The following is a 22,792-nucleotide window of genomic DNA, read 5'->3' as shown; positions in this document are numbered from 1 at the left end:
AGGAGTAAAACCACTAATCATTGAGGCTGCAATCCTCAATAAGACTTACTTCTGAGTAGATATGCATCACACTGTCAGAGCTTTTAACACATTTATTTGGGTGCCTAAGAGGAAAACACAGCAGGACTGGAGGGGGAGAGTGGGTGCTGAAGAGAAAGAAAAGGGGGTGCACACATCAACACTAGAGATTCCAAATGCATCTAACATAGTCTACAGAGCAGGTTGCAAGGATCCTAATGAAGCTCCAGCAAACTTGTAGGTAAATCAGCCTTATCAACTACTATAGCTTTTTTATAAAAATTATGTTTTATCTGACTTATAATAATGTTCTACAGCTCTAAGTTAAGTAGGAAATATTTATAGAGAAGAGCCTTCTTCTGGAAAACAGATAATTTTAAGTATAAAAAGTTCTTTGGAATGTGTGTTTTTGGCATGTTATATCTCTGAAACCATAAGGACTAAATGATAAGAACAATCTTCAAACTTGTCATGGAGCTCCAATGCCTATGTTGTTGCCAAATCCTAAAACACAACATGAAAGAACTGTAAAAAAAATAATTATGATCTTCCACTGCCATTTTTATATATTGTTTTACTATTATTTTAACTGACATGTTAAAATTGCAATGAACTGTTTTAGTATAATTCCATAGTATGTCTGGGGTTTTCGGATGGAGTGGATTATCTAGATACATTTCAATCTGGCTCCAGACTTGGTTATGGGGCAGAGACTGCTTTGGTTGCCTTAGTAGATGAGCTATACTGGGAAAAGGAAGAGGGAAGTGTGTCATTGTTAGTTTTGCTATACCTCTTGGCAGCTTTCCAAGGCATCTCTCTGGGATATAACTTGGGCATTGTTGTATGGTGGCTCTCGTCTTTCCTGATGGGCAATATCAGAAGGTAGTGCTGGATGACTCCTATTCAACACTTTGGCTATTGGCCTGTAGTGTTCCTCTGGATTCCATCTTGTCCTCCATGCTATTTAACAAATACATGAAACAACTGAGAGAGGTTGTCTGGAATTTAGGATTTGGTGCCACCAGAATGCTGATAACACCCAACTCTATCTCTTCTTTCCATCAAGATCCAAGCAAGCTGTTCTAGTTCTAAATCACTGTCTGATGTGGATAATGGACTGGGCAAGGACAAACAAACTGAAGCTTAATCTAGACAAGACAGAAGTTGATTCAGAAATGTATAAAGTGTCAATGGGAAACTTGGTTTAAGTCAGCATTTTTCTTACAGGCATCCATAGAATTCATAATGGTAAATACCAGTTTTTATTGTTTCAGGTGGTTAACAGCGAGCCCTAAGCACAGCTACTAACAATTACTCCATCAAGAGAGGTAAACATTTGCACTCTAGACACTCGTTCTTTTTTTTTTCCTTCCCTACAGTAAACTAGTCATAGAAGGCAGTTATATTTGAGACACTTCCTGTTTTGATCCAAACTGGGCTAAATATTTTTTGTGCAAACAAAGTTTGCCTGCAAACTAGAATTGAAAGCCACTCCTGCTAGGGACTGGAAATACAGTGCAACATTTTCTTGATCATTCCCACTAGCTCCTCTTCTAATGCCAATCCCAGTGCCAGAAAGAAAATAAATGCCCTCCTGAACTCCAAAGCACACTACAAGCATTCTGTTCCAAGCTGAAGTCCTGAACCACTCTAGTCAGAACATTTTGTTGCAGGTTCCCACTTATAAATCTTCTAATGCAACTGTTGGAGTAGAACCCCAATCTACAAATCCTCACAAGCACACGATAATCTTGGCATATTCACCACTGGAATGGACCACAGGGTGGCTGTGTGCGTGCCGGATTCTCCCTAGTTAAACTCCATAGAGCAGGGTCTCCCATGTTGCAGATATCATCACATGTTGCAGGATATGGGAGTTAAACTCTGCTTTGAAACTATCAGACATCCCTTTCTGCAGAAGTTCGAAATCATCCATCCTGTTTAACTCTGCATCAGTGCTTCCAAATCAATATCAAGAATCCCACAAGTGCTAACTTTGGATTATAAGTCTAAATAGTATTCTATCCTCATGTTAATGTGTTGCTATTTATAACTGAGTATTTTATCTTTTGAATATTTTTAATAGGAGTGAGAAACAACATTTCTTCTAAATTATCTGCAAGATATATTTCTGAAGTCTCTCTAGTGCTGCTCACCCAGAAAAAGCTACAAAGCTTTTATCCTTGGTTGAACTACTTCCCTGGAGGTAACCTAATCTAGCAATCTCTCTCTCTGATGAAGGCTTGTGAGCTAGTTGAAACTGTGCAGGCATTTCATATATTCTACTTCTAGTACTACACTCCCTATTAGTAAGATAGGTCCATGCTGAGCACAAAAATGGTAGGAGTGAGAGAGAAAGAATGGCTCTCCACAGAAAACCAGGATCTTCAGCTCATGCAGGATAATCTTGCATCTTCCCTCCTACCCCTCAAACTCTAAAAACTGACTTCAGCAAGGGCTGGGATATGTGCACTTGCCTCTGCTACCTCACCGCAGGCCAAAATCTCTCTCCCAATAAACATGTTGGAGGTCAATAATCCCTCCTTAGAGAAGCATACATGATCCCCCCACCCCATTTTAACCTCATAACAACCCTGTTAAGCAGGCTGAGAAATGGTGACTTTGAGCAAGAGAGCTTCATGACTAAATGGGGATTTGAATTATTCTCTCCCCAGTTCTAGTCTGAGATTAGTTATACCTAGATCAAATACTATTTCAGTTTTAATTAAAATTGACATCACAAGATATTAGAAAGGACTGTAGCTCTTATCTAGAGACCTTTGTGCAAGTCAACACTTTATACCAATTAACAGAAAGAAAGCTAGAGCCTAATTGTTACTTAGGTCAATCAAATTCTGTACATGTTCTTAACCAGAATAAAACAATAAACTTGGCTCAGAAATCTTTGGCAGTATCACTATTATCTCTAGTAGTCCAATTGGGTGCCACTAGATTAATAAAACAGGGAAACAAATAAGAGCATAGGGACTATTGCTTTCAGCAGCCATCTCCACCCTGTTTCATTCCAGATATTTTGGACTTCAACTTCCATCAGCCCTAGTCAACACAGCCAATGTTAAGCAATCCTGGGAGTTGCAGCAGCAACATACAAAACTGTCATATAGCACCAAAACTCACAGATATTTAGAGAACATCCCAAAATCCTTTCAGCCACCAAGTTTGCACATTCCTACATTATTTATTTAGTACATTTCTATGCCGCCCAATAGTCGAAGCTCTCTGGGTGGTTCACAAAAATTAAAATAAACAGTTTAATGTAGTAAGAAGTTAAAATAGGAGTACAAATGGAAGGCTGCAAAACATGTGTCAAATCCAGGAGAGCACTATAACTATGATAGCCCAAGTGACAGCCAGTGCAACTATGTACATCTATAAATCACATTAGCTACTTTTAATAAGGCTATATCAGGTATCACATCTCCTGAAGGCTAAAACTAAAAAGACACTATGTACAATCTTAGCCAGTCTTTTAAATTGCAGTTATACCCTTCTAGTAGGTTTTGATGTACCGGATTTAAGCTTGTTTTTTCCATGGAAGTGAACAGGGTCTGCCTTCAAAGCAAGCTGTAATCTCTGATTTTCCTGAGAATCCATGTTCTAAAACCCAACACAGAATAATGGTATTCTTTGAGGTTTAAGATGTCCTCTGTCAAGATTCCATCATGCCATTTTAAGGGGGGGAAATAAAGTTTTATAGTAATGTTTTGTTTTATAACTGCAGTTGCAGAAGTGCCATTTTTTAAAATCATCTTCAGTTGCTCAGATTATGTTTCAGAGAGGAATGCAATCCCTGACCACTAGTTGATAATCCTAAAGTATCCTAACTAGTCAACATGCACAGCAGTTAAGTAAATATATGTCAAAGGAAAAACGAGACAATAATTTGACGAATTAACACTTTACTTCAGAAAGTCTGTTCATTTCCAGCATGGCATATTATAGAGATTAACAGCTCAACCCTACATATGCTTACTCAAAAATAAGTCCCACTATTCAGTGGGATTACTCCCAAGTAACTTTGTATAGGATTATAGCCTAAATTAGTACTGCATAGTTGCTTGCATATCTGATGAAATAATTAGATAGCGCTACAACAACACTGTTCTGTTATTCCATTTGACTATGAGAGAGTTAAAGTGATGTATGAGAATGGCAACTTTCATTTTTCTAACTTTTTAACACTTGAGTATGTTTACATCATTCAAGAGAGGTACAGGTACAAAGTAGCTAGAATTAACAGAAAACAAAGGAATTAATACTGTAAAATATATTTTAGAATCTGTTTATTTTTGGAAAAGAAACTTAATCCTTCTCCTAATTTTAGAGTTCTTAATAGACAGTCAAATCAGGAGGCAGCTGCAGATGTTCAGCTATCATGTTTTAAGAGCTATTTTGAACAGCTGAGCCCCATGCTATAGTACAAACTTCTTTTGAAACTCCCCTCAATTTCAAAAGCAGGCTTGTCATGGAAAGACTGTTTGAGAAAGAAGCCTAAATCCCATTTGAGATCTCAGAACTAGTTTTGCAGTTCTTGGTCATTGTTTGCATCTTTCTTGTTTGAAAAAAGGTGGAGTTCTACGAAACATTGTATTATCATCAATATTTACACTAAGAGGGAACTTAAAATATCTAAATGCTGCTCCTTACATAGCCAAAATGGCAACATCTACACTCAAGAGGGAGTTATCAACAGGCTTGAGGGGACCCTGAGGTCGAAGTACTACCAAACAAACCTTTATTTTTTAATCATGTTTTTATACTGTTTGTTTTATACTTTGAATGGTTTTAGTTTTTGTGAACCACCCAGGGAGCTTCGGCTGTTGGGCGGTATAAAAATGCAATAAATAAAAATAAATAAACATTAACAGAAAGTATTGTTAATGGGCAGTATACAAATGCAGACTATAGTCAATGATATTTACAACCAACTCTAAGTGGGGAGGGGACCCAAAACAGTCCATGCTCACTAGCCACAGAATGTTAACTGACTTGGGATGCAATTGATTATCCTAAACAAGTGTACGCCACACACAACTTTTTGTTACAGATCCCACTTGGCTAATTGTAAGAAAGACTATGAGCAAAATATTTAAGGAAAAAACATTACAACTGCTCAATTAGAAAGGACAAATAGGAAATCTATGCTAGTATCCTATCTCTTAAGGTAAGCAATAGGAGAACATAAGAAGAGCCATGCTGGATCAGATCAAGGATCCAACTAGTCCAACACTGGGTGCCCACCAGCTGTCAACCAGGAACCCACAAATAGGACATACTGCAACAGTACCCTCTCACTCCTGTTCCCCAGAAACTGGTGTATACAAGCTTACTGTCTCTGATACTGGAAGTAGCACAGAGCCATAAGGACTAGTAGCCAGTGATAGCCTTCTCCTCCAGGAATTTATCCAACCCCCTTTTAAAGCCATCCAAATTGGTGGACATCACTATGTCTTGTGGTAGTGAACTCCATAGTTTAATTATGTGCTGTGTGAAGGACTTATTTTTATCTCTTCTGAATCTCCCACCAATCAGCTTCATGGAATTCTTCTAATATTATGAGAAGAAGAAAAATGACTCCCTATCCACATTCGCCACATGCATAATTTTGTACACTTCTATCATGCCTCCTCTTAGCCTCCTTTTTCGAGATAACAATTCCACCTATTGTAACCTTCCCTCATTGAGTAGATGCTCCAACCTCTTGAATCTACCCAACCACCAGGAGAGTCACAAAACTAAGCCAGAAGCAGATGATATTTTTGACATCAAAAAGCCCTTAGGTATTTTTCATTTGCTTCTTCAGAAATACTCAGCTATTCAAGAAGCACTTGCCCTCAGTGACATCAGCTAAATCTGATTAGGGATCACATTATGATGTATATAGCTAATTAACTAGGGACTGGCCATGTGACTAATCCAGAAAGATGTGCCAAAAAGTAGCTAGGGGAAAGGAGGAGAAATAATGGAAGAAAATAGTATTGAAAAAAGCTGAATGTTTTGACAACGGCTTTTGATAAATATTTCTGCTCCCATGCAAAAAAGCTCTATTTTTGACCCAAAGATCAAAACGGAGAAAGTTTCAGTGTAGTACTGGGTATATGGACTCTTCACCTAACTCAGTATAAAATATATTTAAAATATTATATATGCATGTATAAGTTTGAGGCCTTGACAGACTTTCATGCTTAGGATTTTAAACGTTGAATATGCACTTCATTCACAACAGGATGGATCAAAGTTGGGTGAGATGGCGATCATTCATGCAATAGATCTTTCCTATGCCCCTCCTTTCCTATCCTGCAAAAGACTCATCACAGGGCCGGTGGACCCTCCTAAACAGAGGCTGAGTTTGAACGACGTATTAGGCAACGGAGGGGGTAATAACACACTCACAGCATTATTCTCCTGGTACTCCTCACATGACATGTTGCCCCTCCCCTGTCATGCGGCTGAAAGTCCCAGCGAACTTCTGGGCTGCCGGTGCTCCACCCTCCCTCAGTCTTCCTGGCCACATCCCATCAGCCATTGCAAGTTCTGCTGGCTGTATAGGAACAGCTGGGGTGTTTTGGCTGCTCCTGCTGGAGAATTATATGGCCAATGGAATAGTGCACTCAATAAAGGGGGGAGCCCCCGCCAACATCTTAATCAATTGATTATTTGATAAGCCAACGGAGCAGTCCATTGTTTTTCTCCGTTGCTTAAAATGGCAAAATAGCATACTCTCGGTTGTGTGTGCGTTGTGTGTATCCCCACATGACACAATAATCAACTCAACTGAGAGTTGCTTCCCCCCCACATTGATTATTGTGTCTTCTGAATGCAGCCAGTGTGGGCAAGTGCTTGTATAAGAGGCCTCTGCCTGATTTTTGGTAATTCCCCCCTTTACAGTTCAGCCCCCACAGTGCAGCCTCTCTGCGCAGGAAGGTTCCTTGACCCTCCATAGATGCTTTTCAGGGTATGCAGAGGCGTAAGCAATGGGAAAGAACTGCTAGATGAGTAGCTTCCCATTCACACAATGTTTGATACAACCCAGTATATGGGCCTACTCTTTAAGCCTGATTTTAATCTGTCTATTCTACACAAATGCAATAGTTCTAATGATGGTTGCAAACAAGCAGAGCATAATTTGAAGAGAACTTCAGAATTTATGTTTGCTCCTAGTGCTAATAATATTTCATAGGCTAAGGGGCCATGATTCTGAAAAGTTGAATAGGAGTGAGGAGAATGTTTACAAAGTAACAGTGCCAATGACTTCAGAGTATGACATATACAAGAAAAAACATAAACAAGAAGTTGAAATGGGAAACAAAACGAAACGACAAGGTTTTGCCATAATAGTAGCCCTCCAAAACACAGCAACTGAAATCTATTCAGATTCTTAAAATCAGTCAGACAGCCTATGATTTTGAGTCATCTAGGTATGGCAGGTAATCTGATTTATCATCTATTTATTTATTTATTTATTTAAGGATTTTTATGCCCCCATTCAGCCAAAAAAGGCTCTCACGGCAGCTTACAAAAGTATTTCTTGACAGTCCCTGCCCACAGGCTTACAATCTAAAAGACATGACACAAAAGGAAAGGGGATTGGGAGGGAGGAGGAGGAGGGGGAAAGGAAAGCAAAGTATCATCCCCTAAGTATGGAACTGCTATTACATTACATTGCTTAAGGGTGATAAACCTTTTCTTATCTAAATATGTTTGAAATATGCAGCCTACAATCTGCATACAAAGATCCAGAGTTGTACGTGAACTTCTAGGCATTCAACAGGGCCTTTCCCACCACAGCACTCATGTTTCCTGAAGGCCAGAAAATCCTCCAGAGAAGTATCTGATGTAGTTTGAGAGGCTGCATTTGTAAAATAGTCACCACATTTCTTGTACATGTATGGAAGAGCTTAAGCATGCACATGATGCTCTTTGGATTCTTGCCACAGTTTAGGAACATTTCTGTTGCACACTGTAGTCACATTATATAATCTCTAGACTCTCTTGGTTTCTAGAAAATCAGCCAGTTAGAGAAAACAGGTGTTTTAATTATTATTTCCAACCTAATTTAGGACTTTACTAGTATCTAACATTATTCTAGTATCTCCTGTATGATTAGTGTACATCAATGATATGCAATACCAACATCTCTTCATGAGCCATCTTTATACAACAAGTTAGAACTCAAAGAACCACTCAGGTGTGTACATTTCTTTCTTTCTTTTTTTTTTTGGAAAAACAAAAGCACACCTTCCTGCCTTTTTAACAGAGCACAACAAGAACTGAACGCTTGAGACTCAACGTTCCTCTTCCTCCTGCTGCCTCCAAGGACTCAGGATAGGGGTTAAGAGAAGGGGGCTGGTAAAGGGGCGGCCAAGGCCTCGCCAACCACAACTGCATTTCTCGCTCACACTTCGCGTCCCCCCCCCCCCAACAAGGTTTTCCTGCCCCACACGTCTCGCCAGGGCGAAGGCAGCCACCGCGGCACTGCAGGAGCCCGAAGGAAAACGCAGTGGACAACTGACTGACTGACTGACGAGCGACAGAGTCACTCTCCACCCTCCCCAAGCGGGAAATGGCCTTAACGGTTTGGCTGGGCCCGTGGTGGTGGGGGGGGGGGGGAGAGCGAGGAGAGAACTACAAGGAAGGAAGGAACAGGTCGCTGCTGGGGTTTCTCCCCGTCACAAAGCAGCGCCGTCGGGGAAGCCTCTAGGAGCTTCTAAGGCAGCATCAACCCAGCATAGTAACAACAATGGGGCTGGAGGGGGGGTGGAGAGAAGGCGCGAGAAGAGCCGGCTATGGGGAAAGCGAAGGAGGAAACGGGCATGGGGGAAGGGGGAAGACAGAGAAAGATACTCCTATTGATTGACTGCTGATTAAAAGCGCAAGCGATGGCGGGTTAAGATAGAGCGCGGTAGTTACCATAGAAACTAAGGCGGGAAAAGCCGCGGAGGAGCTATTAAATCGCCCCGCTTCCCCGTCTCTTCGTAGAATGAGCCCCCGGGAGGCTCAAGGTGACTCCATCTCGGCCCATTCGGCTCCTCACCTGGCACCTGCAGACGATGTCCGCGTCCTGCGCTAGCAGATCCACTACTTTTCCTTTGCCCTCGTCGCCCCATTGTGCTCCCAGGACCACGGTCACTTTGTTGCCGGGTTGCCGGGAAGCGGCCCCACCGTTGGGGATGGAGGCGGACGAGGAGCCGCTTTCAGACATGGCTCCCGTAGGCGAAGGTTCCCCTGTTGCGCTTAAGACACATGCGAGAGACAGAGGAGGAAGCGGCGCGCCCGACTCTGCCGGCGACGGCTATTTCTTCCCCGCCTTCTTACATAGAAAATACATTTGCCGCATCCAGCAACTACTGCCCTCGCCTATTGGTCTCTCTTTGACATTCTTCTTCTACGCGGGTCAAGAGGCCCGCCCACTTATCTGCATAGAACGAAAGGGGGCGCTTCATGCCGTGTATAGAAAGAACTACATTTCCTAAGGTGCATTGCGGTTAAGTCCCGCACAGTCTCCGTGAGATGGCCGCGCGTCGTCCTGGGAGGCGTAGTTACTGTTGGCAGTACTCTATGGGAGGGGGAAGCCCACTCTTCAGCTGCAAAGCTTAGGCGCTGCTATAGGCCGATAGAGAGCGCGCGGGTGTGCGCGAGACGGCGGCGGTTGCAAATAGCGGTTGGGGAGCGTCCATTAGGTCGTACCAATGGCGCGCTTTTTGTCCGCGGTTGTGAGGGCTGGGCTCCTGTTGCTTTGCCTTTGGCTGAACGGATGCTGGACAGTGTGGAGGTGCGGGAGCGAAGGATGGTATCAAGGGCTAGATAGAATTGTTATTGTGTACTCATGCAGTGGAGTGGGGCCAAGCAAGGCAGAAAGACACTGCAGCAGGGTGGATACATATTGATGCTTAAAACTGTCCCAAAAATTGGATTAAAAAAAATTAAATTGGATTTTTTTTCCAGCTCAGTAACTATCAAACTTTGGGTTGACCTCTCAGTCATCGGTGTTTTGTCTTGGTTTGCCGTGTGTGTGTGTGTGTGTGTGAGAGAGAGAGAGAGAGAGAGAGAGAGAGAGAGAGAAGGGCTGATCTAAGGCAGAGCAAAGCAGAAAGAAGCAACACTGGAAAGAAAAAGTTGAAAAAATGTCCAGTGTGCATGTTCCTTTATTTTCATACTAAGGCTGAAATCTTATACCCGCTTACCTTAGGAGTAAGCCCCATTAAACTCAATGGAATTTATGTATGAGGAGACACAGAGAATTGTGCTTTTAGCTTTAAACTTTCACGGTTTATTTTATTTATAGAAAGTCCATATGGGAATATTTTAGACACATTCCCTCTAGATAAAAAGGAAAACATGCAAAATATATACAGACCAAAAGATGTAAAACCTGCTTGTAAGAATAAAACAGAGTAAATAATATTCTATTTAGTTGTGATTACTATGACTTAGTGGTCAGATTTTCACCTTGCTTTAGGAAATACATGAAAAAGTTTCAGTGGAAACTTGATTTAAATCAACTGTTCTTTTCTTGCTGATTTAAATAATTGGTTTAAACTGCCTTGATTTAAATCAATCCACCCTCAGTGGCAATTATGGAATGGCTGATATTTTCAGGCAAGTCATTCAATAATAAAAAATTAATTATTAGTGTTCGATTAACGTGCATGTGAGAATTAGCCCTTTCCTTTTAAAGTTGTTGCTCGAATTAAACCTGAAACTCTGGTAATTGTGCAAGTGATGTTGTCTGCCACCCTCTTGACTCTTACAGTCAGTTCCTCATTCTGTCCACACTGAACTCAACAACTTAATTGTTATCAAAAGGTTTGCTGTTTCTAGCTCATTCTATAGATTTTCAGACGTCTGCAAGCAGAAGAAGCATCAAAGAACAAAAATATGGATTCATTCCTTGAGAATTCCGAAGCTGCATTTTCTGAAATCAAATATTATCCAAAGTGGTGTACAATTTAAAAAATAAACATAAGCAAACACAAACATTTATTTCACAATACAGTATTCAGATGCAAACATGAAAACAAAATATTGCAATATGCTTCTAAATTATGATCACATGTTTAGAAAATGATTTTCAATTTGTTATCCACAGCAATAAAATATTGAAAAACTATTATGCTAAGTGATGAACCCATGATCATTAGGGAAGAACTGTACTAAGGCCCAGTATTGGGCAAAAGGCAGAATACAAATAAATATAATAATACTTCAAGATGTAAACACAGAATGCTGAACTCTGTTTTCCTCATCAGGCATGGGCAAAGGTGAATTGGGAGGCAATGCTTAATATCACTCTTCTGTGCTGATTTTTCAATGCAAATCCTTTCCAGGCAACATTAAGTATTTTCCACAGCTGGGTTCAATAACTGAAGCTTGGCTATGGAACAGAATAGCTTGAGGATCATTTGCAAAGGATAATCAGGCAAAGAAAGAGTCAAACACACCCAGCCACCTGTCTGACAATTTTCCTCTACAAGGACCTCCTACATAGTTTCATCCTTAAACTGGATAGTCATTGGTAGATCTGATAATTACAGAGGAGTTCTTTGCTGCTAAAATATGTTGGGACTTAGTTTCTATAGAGTTGAATGATAGCGTATATAGTGAATAGTTTTATTGAACTTGTAAGATTGATTGTGGGAGCTTCAAATACATTCAAGCTTTTGTGTCCACTCAATTTATACTCAAGTGAAAATTGGCTGGATAAGTAGCAAATATCTACAGATAAATCAGGCAGCTGGAAATCGTAATTCTGTGAGGGAGCAAAGAATGAAAGTATTTCACACTCACACACACACAATGATTAGACTAGGGATCCTGAAGGGAAGACAAAATCATGAAATTAAAAAATAGTTTAATCTTATAGTAAGTATGCAGGTGTGTACACTGGGTTTGATCATGGGAAAACTTGCTTTTCTGCTGTGGTTAATGAATGCCTTAATTTTTAATCTTTCTATTTTTCAGATATAAAACTAGAGTAGAAAACTATGTTATATTCAGTGCAGGAACTACTGTAAGTACTTAATGTTTTAAACTAATGTATTAAAAGTCTGTAGCTAGGTTTATTTCTCAGATTACAACAGTGCTTCTAGACTTTACTTTTTTGGTAGTTATGACACCAAAGTTGGCAGTAGTTTTAAAATTGTGATTGATAGGGCTCAGCCCTGGAACCTTTACTTTGAGTCAAGGCTCAGGGTTGGGAATTTGTTATAATAAAGGATAGAGTGTTTTAAAATGCACATAATATCTTCTTATCTTGAATAACCGTAGACAGCTCCTATATGAGAAGACATTCAAGTCAGGTGTGGGACTTCTGGAAAGATTTGTGTCCCAGCATACTTAATTTTAGAAGTTAATCATTGGTATATAGAAATAGTTTTAAGTTTCTTGAGCAATTCTAAGGAAATTAGGCATGTTTAATTCCAACTGAATATTTGAGTTCCATTTAAAATTTCATTGTTTTCAAAAGCTTCCCCTGATATTTCAAATGATGCTTCTTTTGATGGATAACTTGAATATTTCCTATTTTTTATCAACCATAAGAACACATGAAGAGCCATGCTGGATCGGACCAAGGCCCACCTAGTCCAGCATTCTGTTCCCACAGTGCCCTACCAGCTGTTCACAAGCAGGAAAGGAGTGCAAAAAACTTCCTGCCCATATTCCACAGCAACTGGTGTACATAGGCATTCTGCTTTGGATGCTGGAGTTAACATATAGCTATCAGGATTAGTAGCCATTGATAGTCTTATCTTCCAAGAATTTGTCCAACCCTCTTTTAAAGCTATCCAAATTGCTGGCCATCTTGTGGTAGTGAATTCCATAGTTTAACTATGCACTGTGTGAAGAAATACTTCCTTTTATCTGTCCTGAATTTCGCACCAAACAGCTTCATGGGATAATTCTAGGTTCTAGTATTAGGAAAGAGGGAGAAAAACGTTCCCCTATACACTTTCATAATTTGTACACCTCTAAGCATGTCTCCCCCTACCATTTTTCTAAGCTAAAAAGTTCCAGATGTTGTAACTTAGGGGAGTTGCTCCAGCTCCTTGATAATTTTAGTTGCCCTTTTCTGACTCTACACTTTCCAACCCTTTTCTAAGGGGAGTATGATCCTGGCAGGTTTTTTTCAATACTTTTCCTAATTATGCCTAACATAGAATTTGCCTTTTTCACTGCATCCCTACACTAGGTCAACACTTTGAATGAGCTGTCTACACAACCCCAAGATTTCTTTCTTGGTCAGTCACTGCTAGTTCAGATCCCAACAGCATATACATGAAGTTGGGATTTTTGCCAAAATGTGCATCACTTCACACCTGCATACATTAAACTGTATTTGCCATTTTGATGCTTTTTCTCCCAGTTTGAAGAGATTGTTCTGGAGCTCTTTGCATTCCTGTTTGTTTTAACCACCCTAAAAAAAATTGCGTCATTAGAAAATTTGGTAACCTCAGTTTTTACTCCTGGTTCCAGATCAATTATAAACATTGAAAAGCATTGGTCCCAATACAGTTCCTTGTGGACCCCACTATTTACATCCTTCTATTGGGAGAACTTACCATTTATTCCTACTCTCTCCCTTCTGTTCTTTAACTAGTTTACTGATCCATAAGAGGTCCTCTTTTATTTCATGGCTGCTAAGTTTGTTCAGGAATCTTTGATGAGTGGCTTTGTCAAAAGGCTTTTCAAAGTCCAGTGTCTACTAGATCACCCTTGCCCATGTGCTTATTGATTCTCTCAAAGGTCAGTGAGGCAAGACTTACCTTTGTAGAAGCCATGTTGATTCTTTTTCAACAGAGCTTTTCCTTCTCTATACCTACTGATTTTATATTTAATAATGCTTTTTCCAGTTTACCCGGAACAGACGTTAAATTAACCAGTCTGTAATTTCCTGGATTCTTTTTTAAAAATCAATGTTACACTGGCCATTCCCCAGTCCTCGGATACAGAAATAAGCCCATTCCACGCTTCTAGTTCATTGGTCATTTGGCATTAAAGAAATTAGAAATGCCATTCTAAAGAACAAAGGGCCACTTGCACCCTGCATTCCCTTGGTTTGTATCCAAGGTTAGTCCTACATAGAGTAGACTCATTGGAATGAATGAGGCTTAAGTTAGTCAAGACTTACTTGTCCCATTCTTTTCAATAGGTCTACCCTACATAGAACTAACATTGGGCACTACCACCTGACTCTCAGGAAGAACCTCATAGCAAAAGAGAGTACAATATGGATGCATACATCAACCAGAGAGAGAGAGAACAGCTGCAGGGAGCTTGCTTCAGCCCTCTCCAAAACAACACACAGCTCCATCTGACAGCTCATCCATTGGCCAGAAAAACAGGGGCCACTGGGAGGCTGCATCCTCTGCCTCTCTGGAAGAAGGTCATGGCAATGGGGAGACCAACATCGGCGCAAACACCAGTCAGGGCTGCAGGGAGCTAGCTTCACCCTTCCCTGCTAGAAGGAACACACAGTTCCAACTGACCGTCCCCTGGGACTGCAACTCTGGCCTCATTTAATTGGGCAGAAAACTAAGGGCTGCACCCTCTGCCACCCAAGAGAAATATCATAGCAAGGTGGAGAAAAATCTATCCCCATATCTCAATCAGTGAAGGAACAGCTGCTATGTCAGAAAAAACTTCTATAAGAATTTTTATACTAAGAACCAGTGTCTGTTTTGTTTTGTTTTCTTCCTCCCTTTTTCCTATTCGTTGTGCTTTTTGTTTGTAACCTGAGGGCAGAGACTGGTAGTTACTAATTATCTTTCTAAGCCACTCTGGGAGCATTTTTTGGCTGAAGAATGGGGTAAAATGCTATAAATGTATAAATTGTTTTATGTGGTTGAAATGAAATTCAGAGCACTCATATCCCACACCAAGCACACTAGATTGGGGCAATTAAAAATTAGTAGAATTGTTTATTATAAGGTTTCTATTCCACCCTTTCGTTCTAAGAACAGAGTGCTCAATATATAATATATATATATATATATATATATATATATATATATATATATGCCAGTTTAAACATACATACCACACAAATAAAACAAAAAAGCACCCTTTTTAGAGGAAACAAAAGTGAAATAAAAATTGAGCTAAAGACTTCTTGAAAAAGTTGTCTGAGAAAACTAGCAAATAGGATCAAGTGAATTTTTCAGAGCAATGAGTTCCGCATTCTGGGTTCTGCAACAGCAAAGGTACTCTTCCACATTCTTAGTTCACGTTGTACAGTAGTCCCAAGTCACGTTTTACAGGTAATGATCACTACTTTGAATTGAGCCTGGAAATGGACTGGTGGGCAGTACAGTTGGTATGGGTGTCGAATAAGAGTGCTCGGCAACACTTTTGCAGAGCTATTTTGTACCTAATGCAATTTTCAAAAGCTTTTTGAAGGCAGCCCCCACTTAGTGCAGTATATCAGTCCAATCTGTGTAGGAATGTCCATCCTTGGGAAATCTGGTTCTTTTTGGACTCGATGGAGTTCTGTGGCATTTACAACTCATTATTTATTTATTTATTTATTACATTTCTATACCACCCAATAGCCGGAGCTCTCTGGGTGGTTCACAAAAATTAAAAACATTCAAAGTATAAAACAACAGTATAAAACCATAATATAAAATACAATATAAAAGCTCAACCAGATAAAAACAGCAGCAATGCCAAATTACAAATTTAAAACACCAAGTTAAAATTTATGTATAGACTGTTAAAATGTTGGGAGAATAAAAAGGTCTTCACCTGGCGTCTAAAAGCATATAATGTAGGTGCCAAGCGAACCTCCTTAGGGAGCTCATTCCACAGCCGGGGTGCCACAGCAGAGAAGGCCCTCCTCCTGGTAGCCACCTGCCTCACTTCCTTTGGCAGGGGCTCGCGGAGAAGGACCCCTGAGGATGACCTTAGGGTCCGGGCAGGTACATACGGGAGGAGGCGTTCCTTCAGATAGCCTGGCCCCAAGCCGTTTAGGGCTTTAAATGTTAATACCAGCACTTTGAATCGGGCCCGGACCTGGACTGGCAGCCAATGAAGCTGGAAAAGGACTGGCGTGATGTGGTCTCGTCGGCCAGTCCCTGTTAGTAACCGTGCTGCCCTCAATTTGCATTTACAATCCAAGCCGCATGCTTTGCCCTGAACTCAGGACTTTTTTGTGCATTTTTTGCGGGTTGTGCAATTTGCAGCTGAATTTCCGCAAGTTGCTCAGAAATTAGAACAAATTGTGGAACCTATGGTGGTGGGTTGTGCAAAATGCCTGGAAAATCCGTGAACTGGGCCAACTTGCTGCAGACCGAGTTGAGCGCCACAATGGAAACCAGAACAAAGTTCAGGAGGTGAACCTAGGAAAACTCATTTAACTCCACCCCCCAAATGAATTTCTCTGACATTTTTAAATCTGTGTGCATGACTGGGCAGATCTGTGTTCTACAGAAATGGGTGCTGTTGGTGCACCAACCTAAGGTAGGCAAAGGCTTTCTGGGGTACTGTTGCCACCTGGGAATCTGGGAAGAAGACTGAGAACAGAAGCACTGCTAAACTGTGAACTAGACTTTTCAAGGCAAGTGCAATGCCATCTAACACCTATTGAATCCCTGTTTTGGATCAGCCGTCATGTAGCCTGCAATCTGGTGCCCTCCAAGTGTTTTGGACTTCAACTCCCATTAGTCTTAGACAGCATGGCCCATGATATGGAATGCTGAGAGTTATAGTCCAAAACATTTGGCAGGCACTGATTTCAATCAATGGTGCAGAACTAATATATAAAAAATAGGTGGGGCCTGTAATAAAACGTTGCAGTGCAGAGTGCTGCTATTCAGGGTTCCAGCCACTCCACTCCATTCCATTCCTCCCTCTCCCATTTTCCTATCCCACCGCCACCAAGATTCAGTCAGCATTCCATGAATGCTGAGCATTGGGGTATTTGGGGCGGGTTTTTTTGCCCCAGATACTTTTTTTCTAAAATTGTTTTGTACTTCTGCAAACCTTGTGGTTTCTTCCAGGTTGCTGCTACATCCCTCTATTGTCTAGGCAGTGTCAGTTTGACTATACAAGCAATGGCACAACCTTGAACATTGGCAGTATAGAGAATGATGGTATATGTGGTCCATTCTTGAAATAGTGACAGAAGAGTTTCCGTGATACTGTTTCCTCAATTTTTCTTTATGAACTGGCTTGTCCTTTCCCTAAGGATTTGTCAGAGAATATCTCCTCCCAACTTTCTATGACAGCTCTTCGTCCTCCAGCCCAAATCTGAGAGTTAGACACTGAAGATGCAATCCTATACTCAACTGGGAACAAACCTTATTTAAATCAGTGGGGCTTGCTTACTTCTGAGTAGAAATGAATAGGATTGAGTTGTGAATATCCCAATGGTGTCAAATTTTAAATTTACTTCAGTCTGAGAAAGGTTATCGCTTGGAAAAATAGACAAAAATATTTCTGCCCATGAGCCAAAGTAGTAAATAAAACTTTTTATCCATTTTTCAAGTGATAAGATCTGTGACTTACTGGATTTAAATTTATCCAGAATTCATTGGTATCATTTATGCTGCCTTTCCATTTTATGACCTGGTGACCTGGGTTCCTCAACTAGCAGCAGTCATTTTATCAAGCTACAGCAGAGGGAGAGAAGGCAGCAGAGCCATTCAACCAGCTTTACTGATAGAGCAGCTCCTTTTGTCTCCTCTCTCCAAACAGTCTCCAGCCTAGCTGGTTGTTATAAGAACTATGCAAAGTAAATAACGAATGCCTGAGTTTGCTTTTTTCTACCTTTCTCCCCATCCCCTTTCCATTTTGTATCATGTATTTTCAATTTTATTCCTGGCAGCAGGGATTGTCTTGTTTTTATTCATCTTTGCTGTTCTAGGAGGCTTTTCAGCTAGACTTGGTCCAAATTGCCTTAAAGAAAGAAATATATTGAAAATGTTTGAATATTTCTAAATTATCTTCTCTTTGTCTAGATATATCTAGAGTATGAAGGGACTTCCTTTGTGGAATGGGATATTTCCACATCATGTTCTGTTGCGGATAAAAGGTAAGCAATGCAAAAATATGTCATATGGATATACTTAAAGTAGCATGAGGTGGAAGGGGGAAAGGAATGAGTAATAAAGGCTTTTCTGCTTTGAGCTACACTGAAGATATTGCCATTGAAATCTCTATATCAGTTTGTTTGTTTTTGTTGACAAGGGACAGCAGCATTTTGTGCGCTGCTTCACACGAGCACTTCACACAATGTAAACTGGGATTCACTAGCACAAGATGTAGTGATGGTCACCAATTTTGATGTCTTTAAAAGGACACTGGAGGATCATTGAGGATAAGGCTATCAGTGGCTGTTAGCCCTGATTCCTATATGCTACCTACAGTATTGACATTTTGTTTTTCTTTGTGGTCTCTGTGTATTACACATATGGACTCTGTGCCTGTGGAGCCTCATTTTTGGAAAACCTCTATAGCTAAGATGGTTTTGGCAGGATCTCTTCCCCCACCGTCTACTGCAGATGTTTTAACGGATTCCCACCTATTTCGTCAGCCATTGTGGCAACCTCATAGGGCAATTTCTCTTCATGTTCATTTAAAAAATTAGAGTAAAGAGGCATTTTTCATCTATATCTTCTTCTTTCTATATCTTCTTCTTTCTTTGTCTTTCTGGTTATTCTTTTTTGTTTTGCTGGTTTATTTCACAAACTTTCGATGCCTGAAAGAGTGAGTGGCCCTGAAGGCCTCTTTCAGGAGTTGTTTTAGGTGTGGCAGTAAGCTCCCACCATCCGACGTCCACTCCCTGTACGTTCTTTGTCTAGGAGAAAGGCACATTGTAGAATCCTGTCAATTTTGCCAGGCCTTCTCTAAGAAAATGAAGCGCAACAACAGCTCTGACAGACTTAAAGCCATTCTGTGGAGTAAAGCGCTTCAGGCTATTGATACTCAGTCACAGCAATTGGCTTCTTCAGAGATGGCTGCAGGAGAAAAACACACCCCAAATGCCATTATTGGAGACAAGCGCTCTACGGGAGCAGCTCCTTACATGGGGCAGATCTCTAGTTTATCAGCGGCTAAAAAGTTGGCTAAAAAGGCTAAGGCAACAAAACAAAGCATGTTGCACCAATATCAGCAGAGAAAAAGAGGAAGAAGTCTCTGAAGAGACCTGATCCTCTGCAATCTAGCTCAGTGCGTTCTCTGATTCCTCTGCTGCAGTTCCACTGAGATCAGTGACCAAGTGCTTCTAACTGCCCGATCAATACCAACGACTCCAATATTGAAGGCAGTAAGCCTGTGCACCAGTTCCTGGGGAACATGGGTGGGAGGGTGCTGCTGCACCATGTTGTGCTTTGTTGGTCCCTGGTTAACAGCTGGTTGGCCACTCTGAATAGAGTCCTAGACTAGATGGATCCTTGGTCTGATCCAGCATGCACTTCTTATGTTGTTATTGTTGAGGTTTTATGATTGAGGTTTATGGGAGATTTTCCAACCTCATTAGTTATTGCACAGACTAGGCTTCTGGCCAATAACTTTGTAGCAGAGTATTACAACGGTTTCCAGCCAAGTCAGCAAAGACACTAATTAAGACAGATCTGAATTGGTTTAAACAAACCTTTACTGGCATATAAAATATAATTTAGTTATGGCAATCACAGATAACAAATACTTACAAACGGTCAGTCAATACAGCTCACAGCTCTGAGTGATACATTCAGAGTGATACATGTACATGGAAATACATTTACTTTTATAGACTACCTGTACAACGATGCAACTTCTTGCAACCCTTAATTGAAGACAATCAGTTTACCAATTATTCAATTATGACATCAATGTCCAGGTGTAAAGTTGACCTTTAAGTTTTCTGCTGAGTCTTCTGTTCCTCCAGCTCCTCAGCAATTAACAAATCAATGGAAACATAACCAGGATCCGTTCCAGGATTCCAACAGTTATGATAGGTCAAGGTAGCTCCTCCATCGCCACCATTGCGTCAGTCACCAATCGCGATTATGCAATCAGCGCCAGTTGATCAACAGCTTATGTCGACGTCAGAAGTCAAGATCAGGGACAAGTCACCAATCCCCATGAGGCCTGTTATTCCACAAGACAGGATACCAAGGCAAGAACACAGACGTTACTCCCAAGACTCAGTGTTTTCAGCACCATCGGAACAGGGATATTACTATTCTGGTAGTAGATCAAAGGAAAGATCCTGTTTGCCTTTTAGACTGTGATAGGCACTCTGACAGGGGCTGTCCATACTACAGACCCAGATACTGGGAACTGGACTTGTACGGTCCAGGGTTTTATGACAGACATTGGCATGAACCACCTTTGGTTCATTGATCTTGTTATCCTTCAGCAACAGTTTCAACACTGTCACCTCCAGAGACACAACCTGCAGTATTGCCTCAGTCCGTCCTAATGGACCCTCCACAAATCCCAAGATGGGTTGCAACACAGCCCCGGGAGCAGCCCCAATCAGCATAGCAGTTGGGACCATCCCGGTATCAGTATTAGAGTCTCTTGGAATTGTACCTCCTCTCAGTATCTTCTATGGAAACTCAACCACGACCTCAGGAGCCACCTTTTTCAGGACTATTACTCTGACTCAACATCCCCATCTTCAGCCCAGTTTTCGATCTCTTCTGACACCAGTGGGTACACAAGCTGCCATTTCTCCTTTGGAAGACCTCCTTTGGAAGTCAGTTGTCTAACCAGATCATGAAAATGGCTCAGGCTTTGGGCATTTCAGTACAGTAATCAACACCTACTGTACAAGATCCTGTGTTTGATTCCATTGCCAGCAACTCATCCAAACCAGTCTTAATACTGATATTACCAGTCCTCTTGGATATGATAAATCAATCCTGGAAGTCACCATCTTCCATGCTGCCCACTTCCAAGCATCTAGAAGTGATGTGTAACATTCAACAGAGTGATGTAGAATTCCTCTTCCAACATCCAGCTTCTAGCAGCACAGGGCAAGTCACGTCAACATTCTTCGCCAGTAGATGAGGAAATCCATCGTCTTAATCTGCTAGGCTATCGCCTTTATTCTTTGGCAGATCTCCAATTATCAAGCTGTTATGTCAAGCTATCAGCTTCTTTTATGGGACAAAAAGGGCAAACTGATGGAACACCTACCGGAAGACAAGTGAAATCTGGCCCAAATCTTCCATAATGAGGTGGTGAAATTTTCAAGGCAACAAATCCACACCTCTAGGTATCAGGTGGTTTGTAATTCTAAAACACTTGTTGGAGCAGTTGCATTGAGACGTCACATTTGGTTAAGATCAGCAGGGATCTCACTGGAAGCCCATACGAGAATTTAAGATTTACCATTTGATGGATTGGGCCATTTTAATGCAAAGATTGATAAAGCGCTGGACACAGTGCATAAGACCAGAACGACAGCTCGGAGGATGGGATTTTCTCAGCCTCAGTAGCAAGGCAAGCAATAATGGTACCATTCTCAATCTCAGTAATTTCAAGGGCAACAACACCAGCAGAAATAATCCACTCAACACCGACAGCAACCCTTTCATCAGAGGAAACGGTATATTTTCTCTAAGAATAGGGGCACATTCTGAAAGTGTGAGGGATTGGGAAGATGGCATCTTTGACTCCATAGGCAAAGTCCCTAATCACCCGTCTTCTCCCCCATTTTCAATGATCGCCTGAAAGCTTTCTTCCATCATGAGCCAGGATTACGTCAGACAATAGGGTGTTATCCATAATCCAAAATGGTTACAGGATATAATTCGACGTCCTCCCTCCGGTCAGTATATGAGGGTAACAGCAGCAACTGCTTAACAGCAGGAGGTTGACATGCTCCTTCGCAAAGGTGCTATAGACCCAGTTCTTGGAGTTGTCTCTGCACCAGTTTTTACTCTAGTACTTCACGGTTTCGAGGAGGGGCAGAGAACTTCAACCTCTCCTGGACCTGTGGCTTCGCAATACCTACCTGACACTAAGGAAGTTCCGTGTGATTTAAGTGGTCTCCATTCTTCCACTTCTAACTTGAGGAGACTGGTTTGTTTCCATCAACATTTGCAATGCATACTTTCATATCGCAGTTGAGCACTCCCATCACAAATACCTCCACTTCGTCATAGGCGAGAACATCTACAAATAAAGAACCCTTCCATTCGTCCTTGCTACTGCTCCACAGTCTTTTTGAAGTGTATGGCAGTGGTTTGTGCCAGTTTGCGGCTACACAGTGTTGAGGTATATCGATACCTCAATGACTGGGTTGTATCTTCTACGAAGCAACAAGTATAGGTCTTGATGGGACTTACCTGCAATCTTCTCCAGGATCTAATCCCAAGCTGTTTAGGGCTTTGTACACTAGTACTAGAACCTTAAACCTGGTCCAGTAGCAAATAGACAGCCAATGCAGTTCCCTCAGCAAAGGAGTTGCATACTGGAAAAGGGCAGCTCTGACAATAGCCAAGCTGCTGCATTCTGCATTAGCTCCAGCTTCCGGATCAGCTTAAAGGGCAGCCCTAAAGTTACTCCTTGGTGGCTGAGACAGGTGTGGTTTGCTCCACTTCTCAAAATGACAAGGGGTCGGTACTGCAGTCTGCCACACATACCAACATCATTAACACAACGGCAAGGATGGATCAGGCACCGATACCTGTCGACATTGAAAATGATGGCACGGAAAAGTTAGTCATTTCTTCTGTATGGATACATCATTTTGTACAGAAAATTTTAGATGCATCTAAAATACCAGCCACACACAGATCTTCTAACCATAAGTAGGCTG

General features: G+C 41.2%; 1 protein-coding gene across 2 annotated transcripts in view; it reads right to left on the bottom strand.

Moving 5' to 3' along the window:
* Window positions 1–9,431, bottom strand: part of ADSS2 (adenylosuccinate synthase 2) — a 34,284-nt gene extending 24,853 nt beyond the window's left edge. For both annotated transcript variants that reach the window (XM_063124317.1, XM_063124318.1), the window contains exon 1: window positions 9,074–9,431. In XM_063124317.1, the coding sequence (XP_062980387.1) occupies window positions 9,074–9,241 (168 nt within the window). In that variant the 5' untranslated portion in view covers window positions 9,242–9,431. The remainder of the gene's footprint in view (window positions 1–9,073) is intronic.
* Between the last annotated feature and the right edge of the window lie 13,361 nt (window positions 9,432–22,792).

Source organism: Elgaria multicarinata, chromosome 4 (assembly GCF_023053635.1).
Source record: "Elgaria multicarinata webbii isolate HBS135686 ecotype San Diego chromosome 4, rElgMul1.1.pri, whole genome shotgun sequence".
Taxonomy (NCBI): Eukaryota; Metazoa; Chordata; class Lepidosauria; order Squamata; family Anguidae; genus Elgaria; species Elgaria multicarinata.
This window is presented reverse-complemented; position numbering and strand designations above follow the sequence as displayed.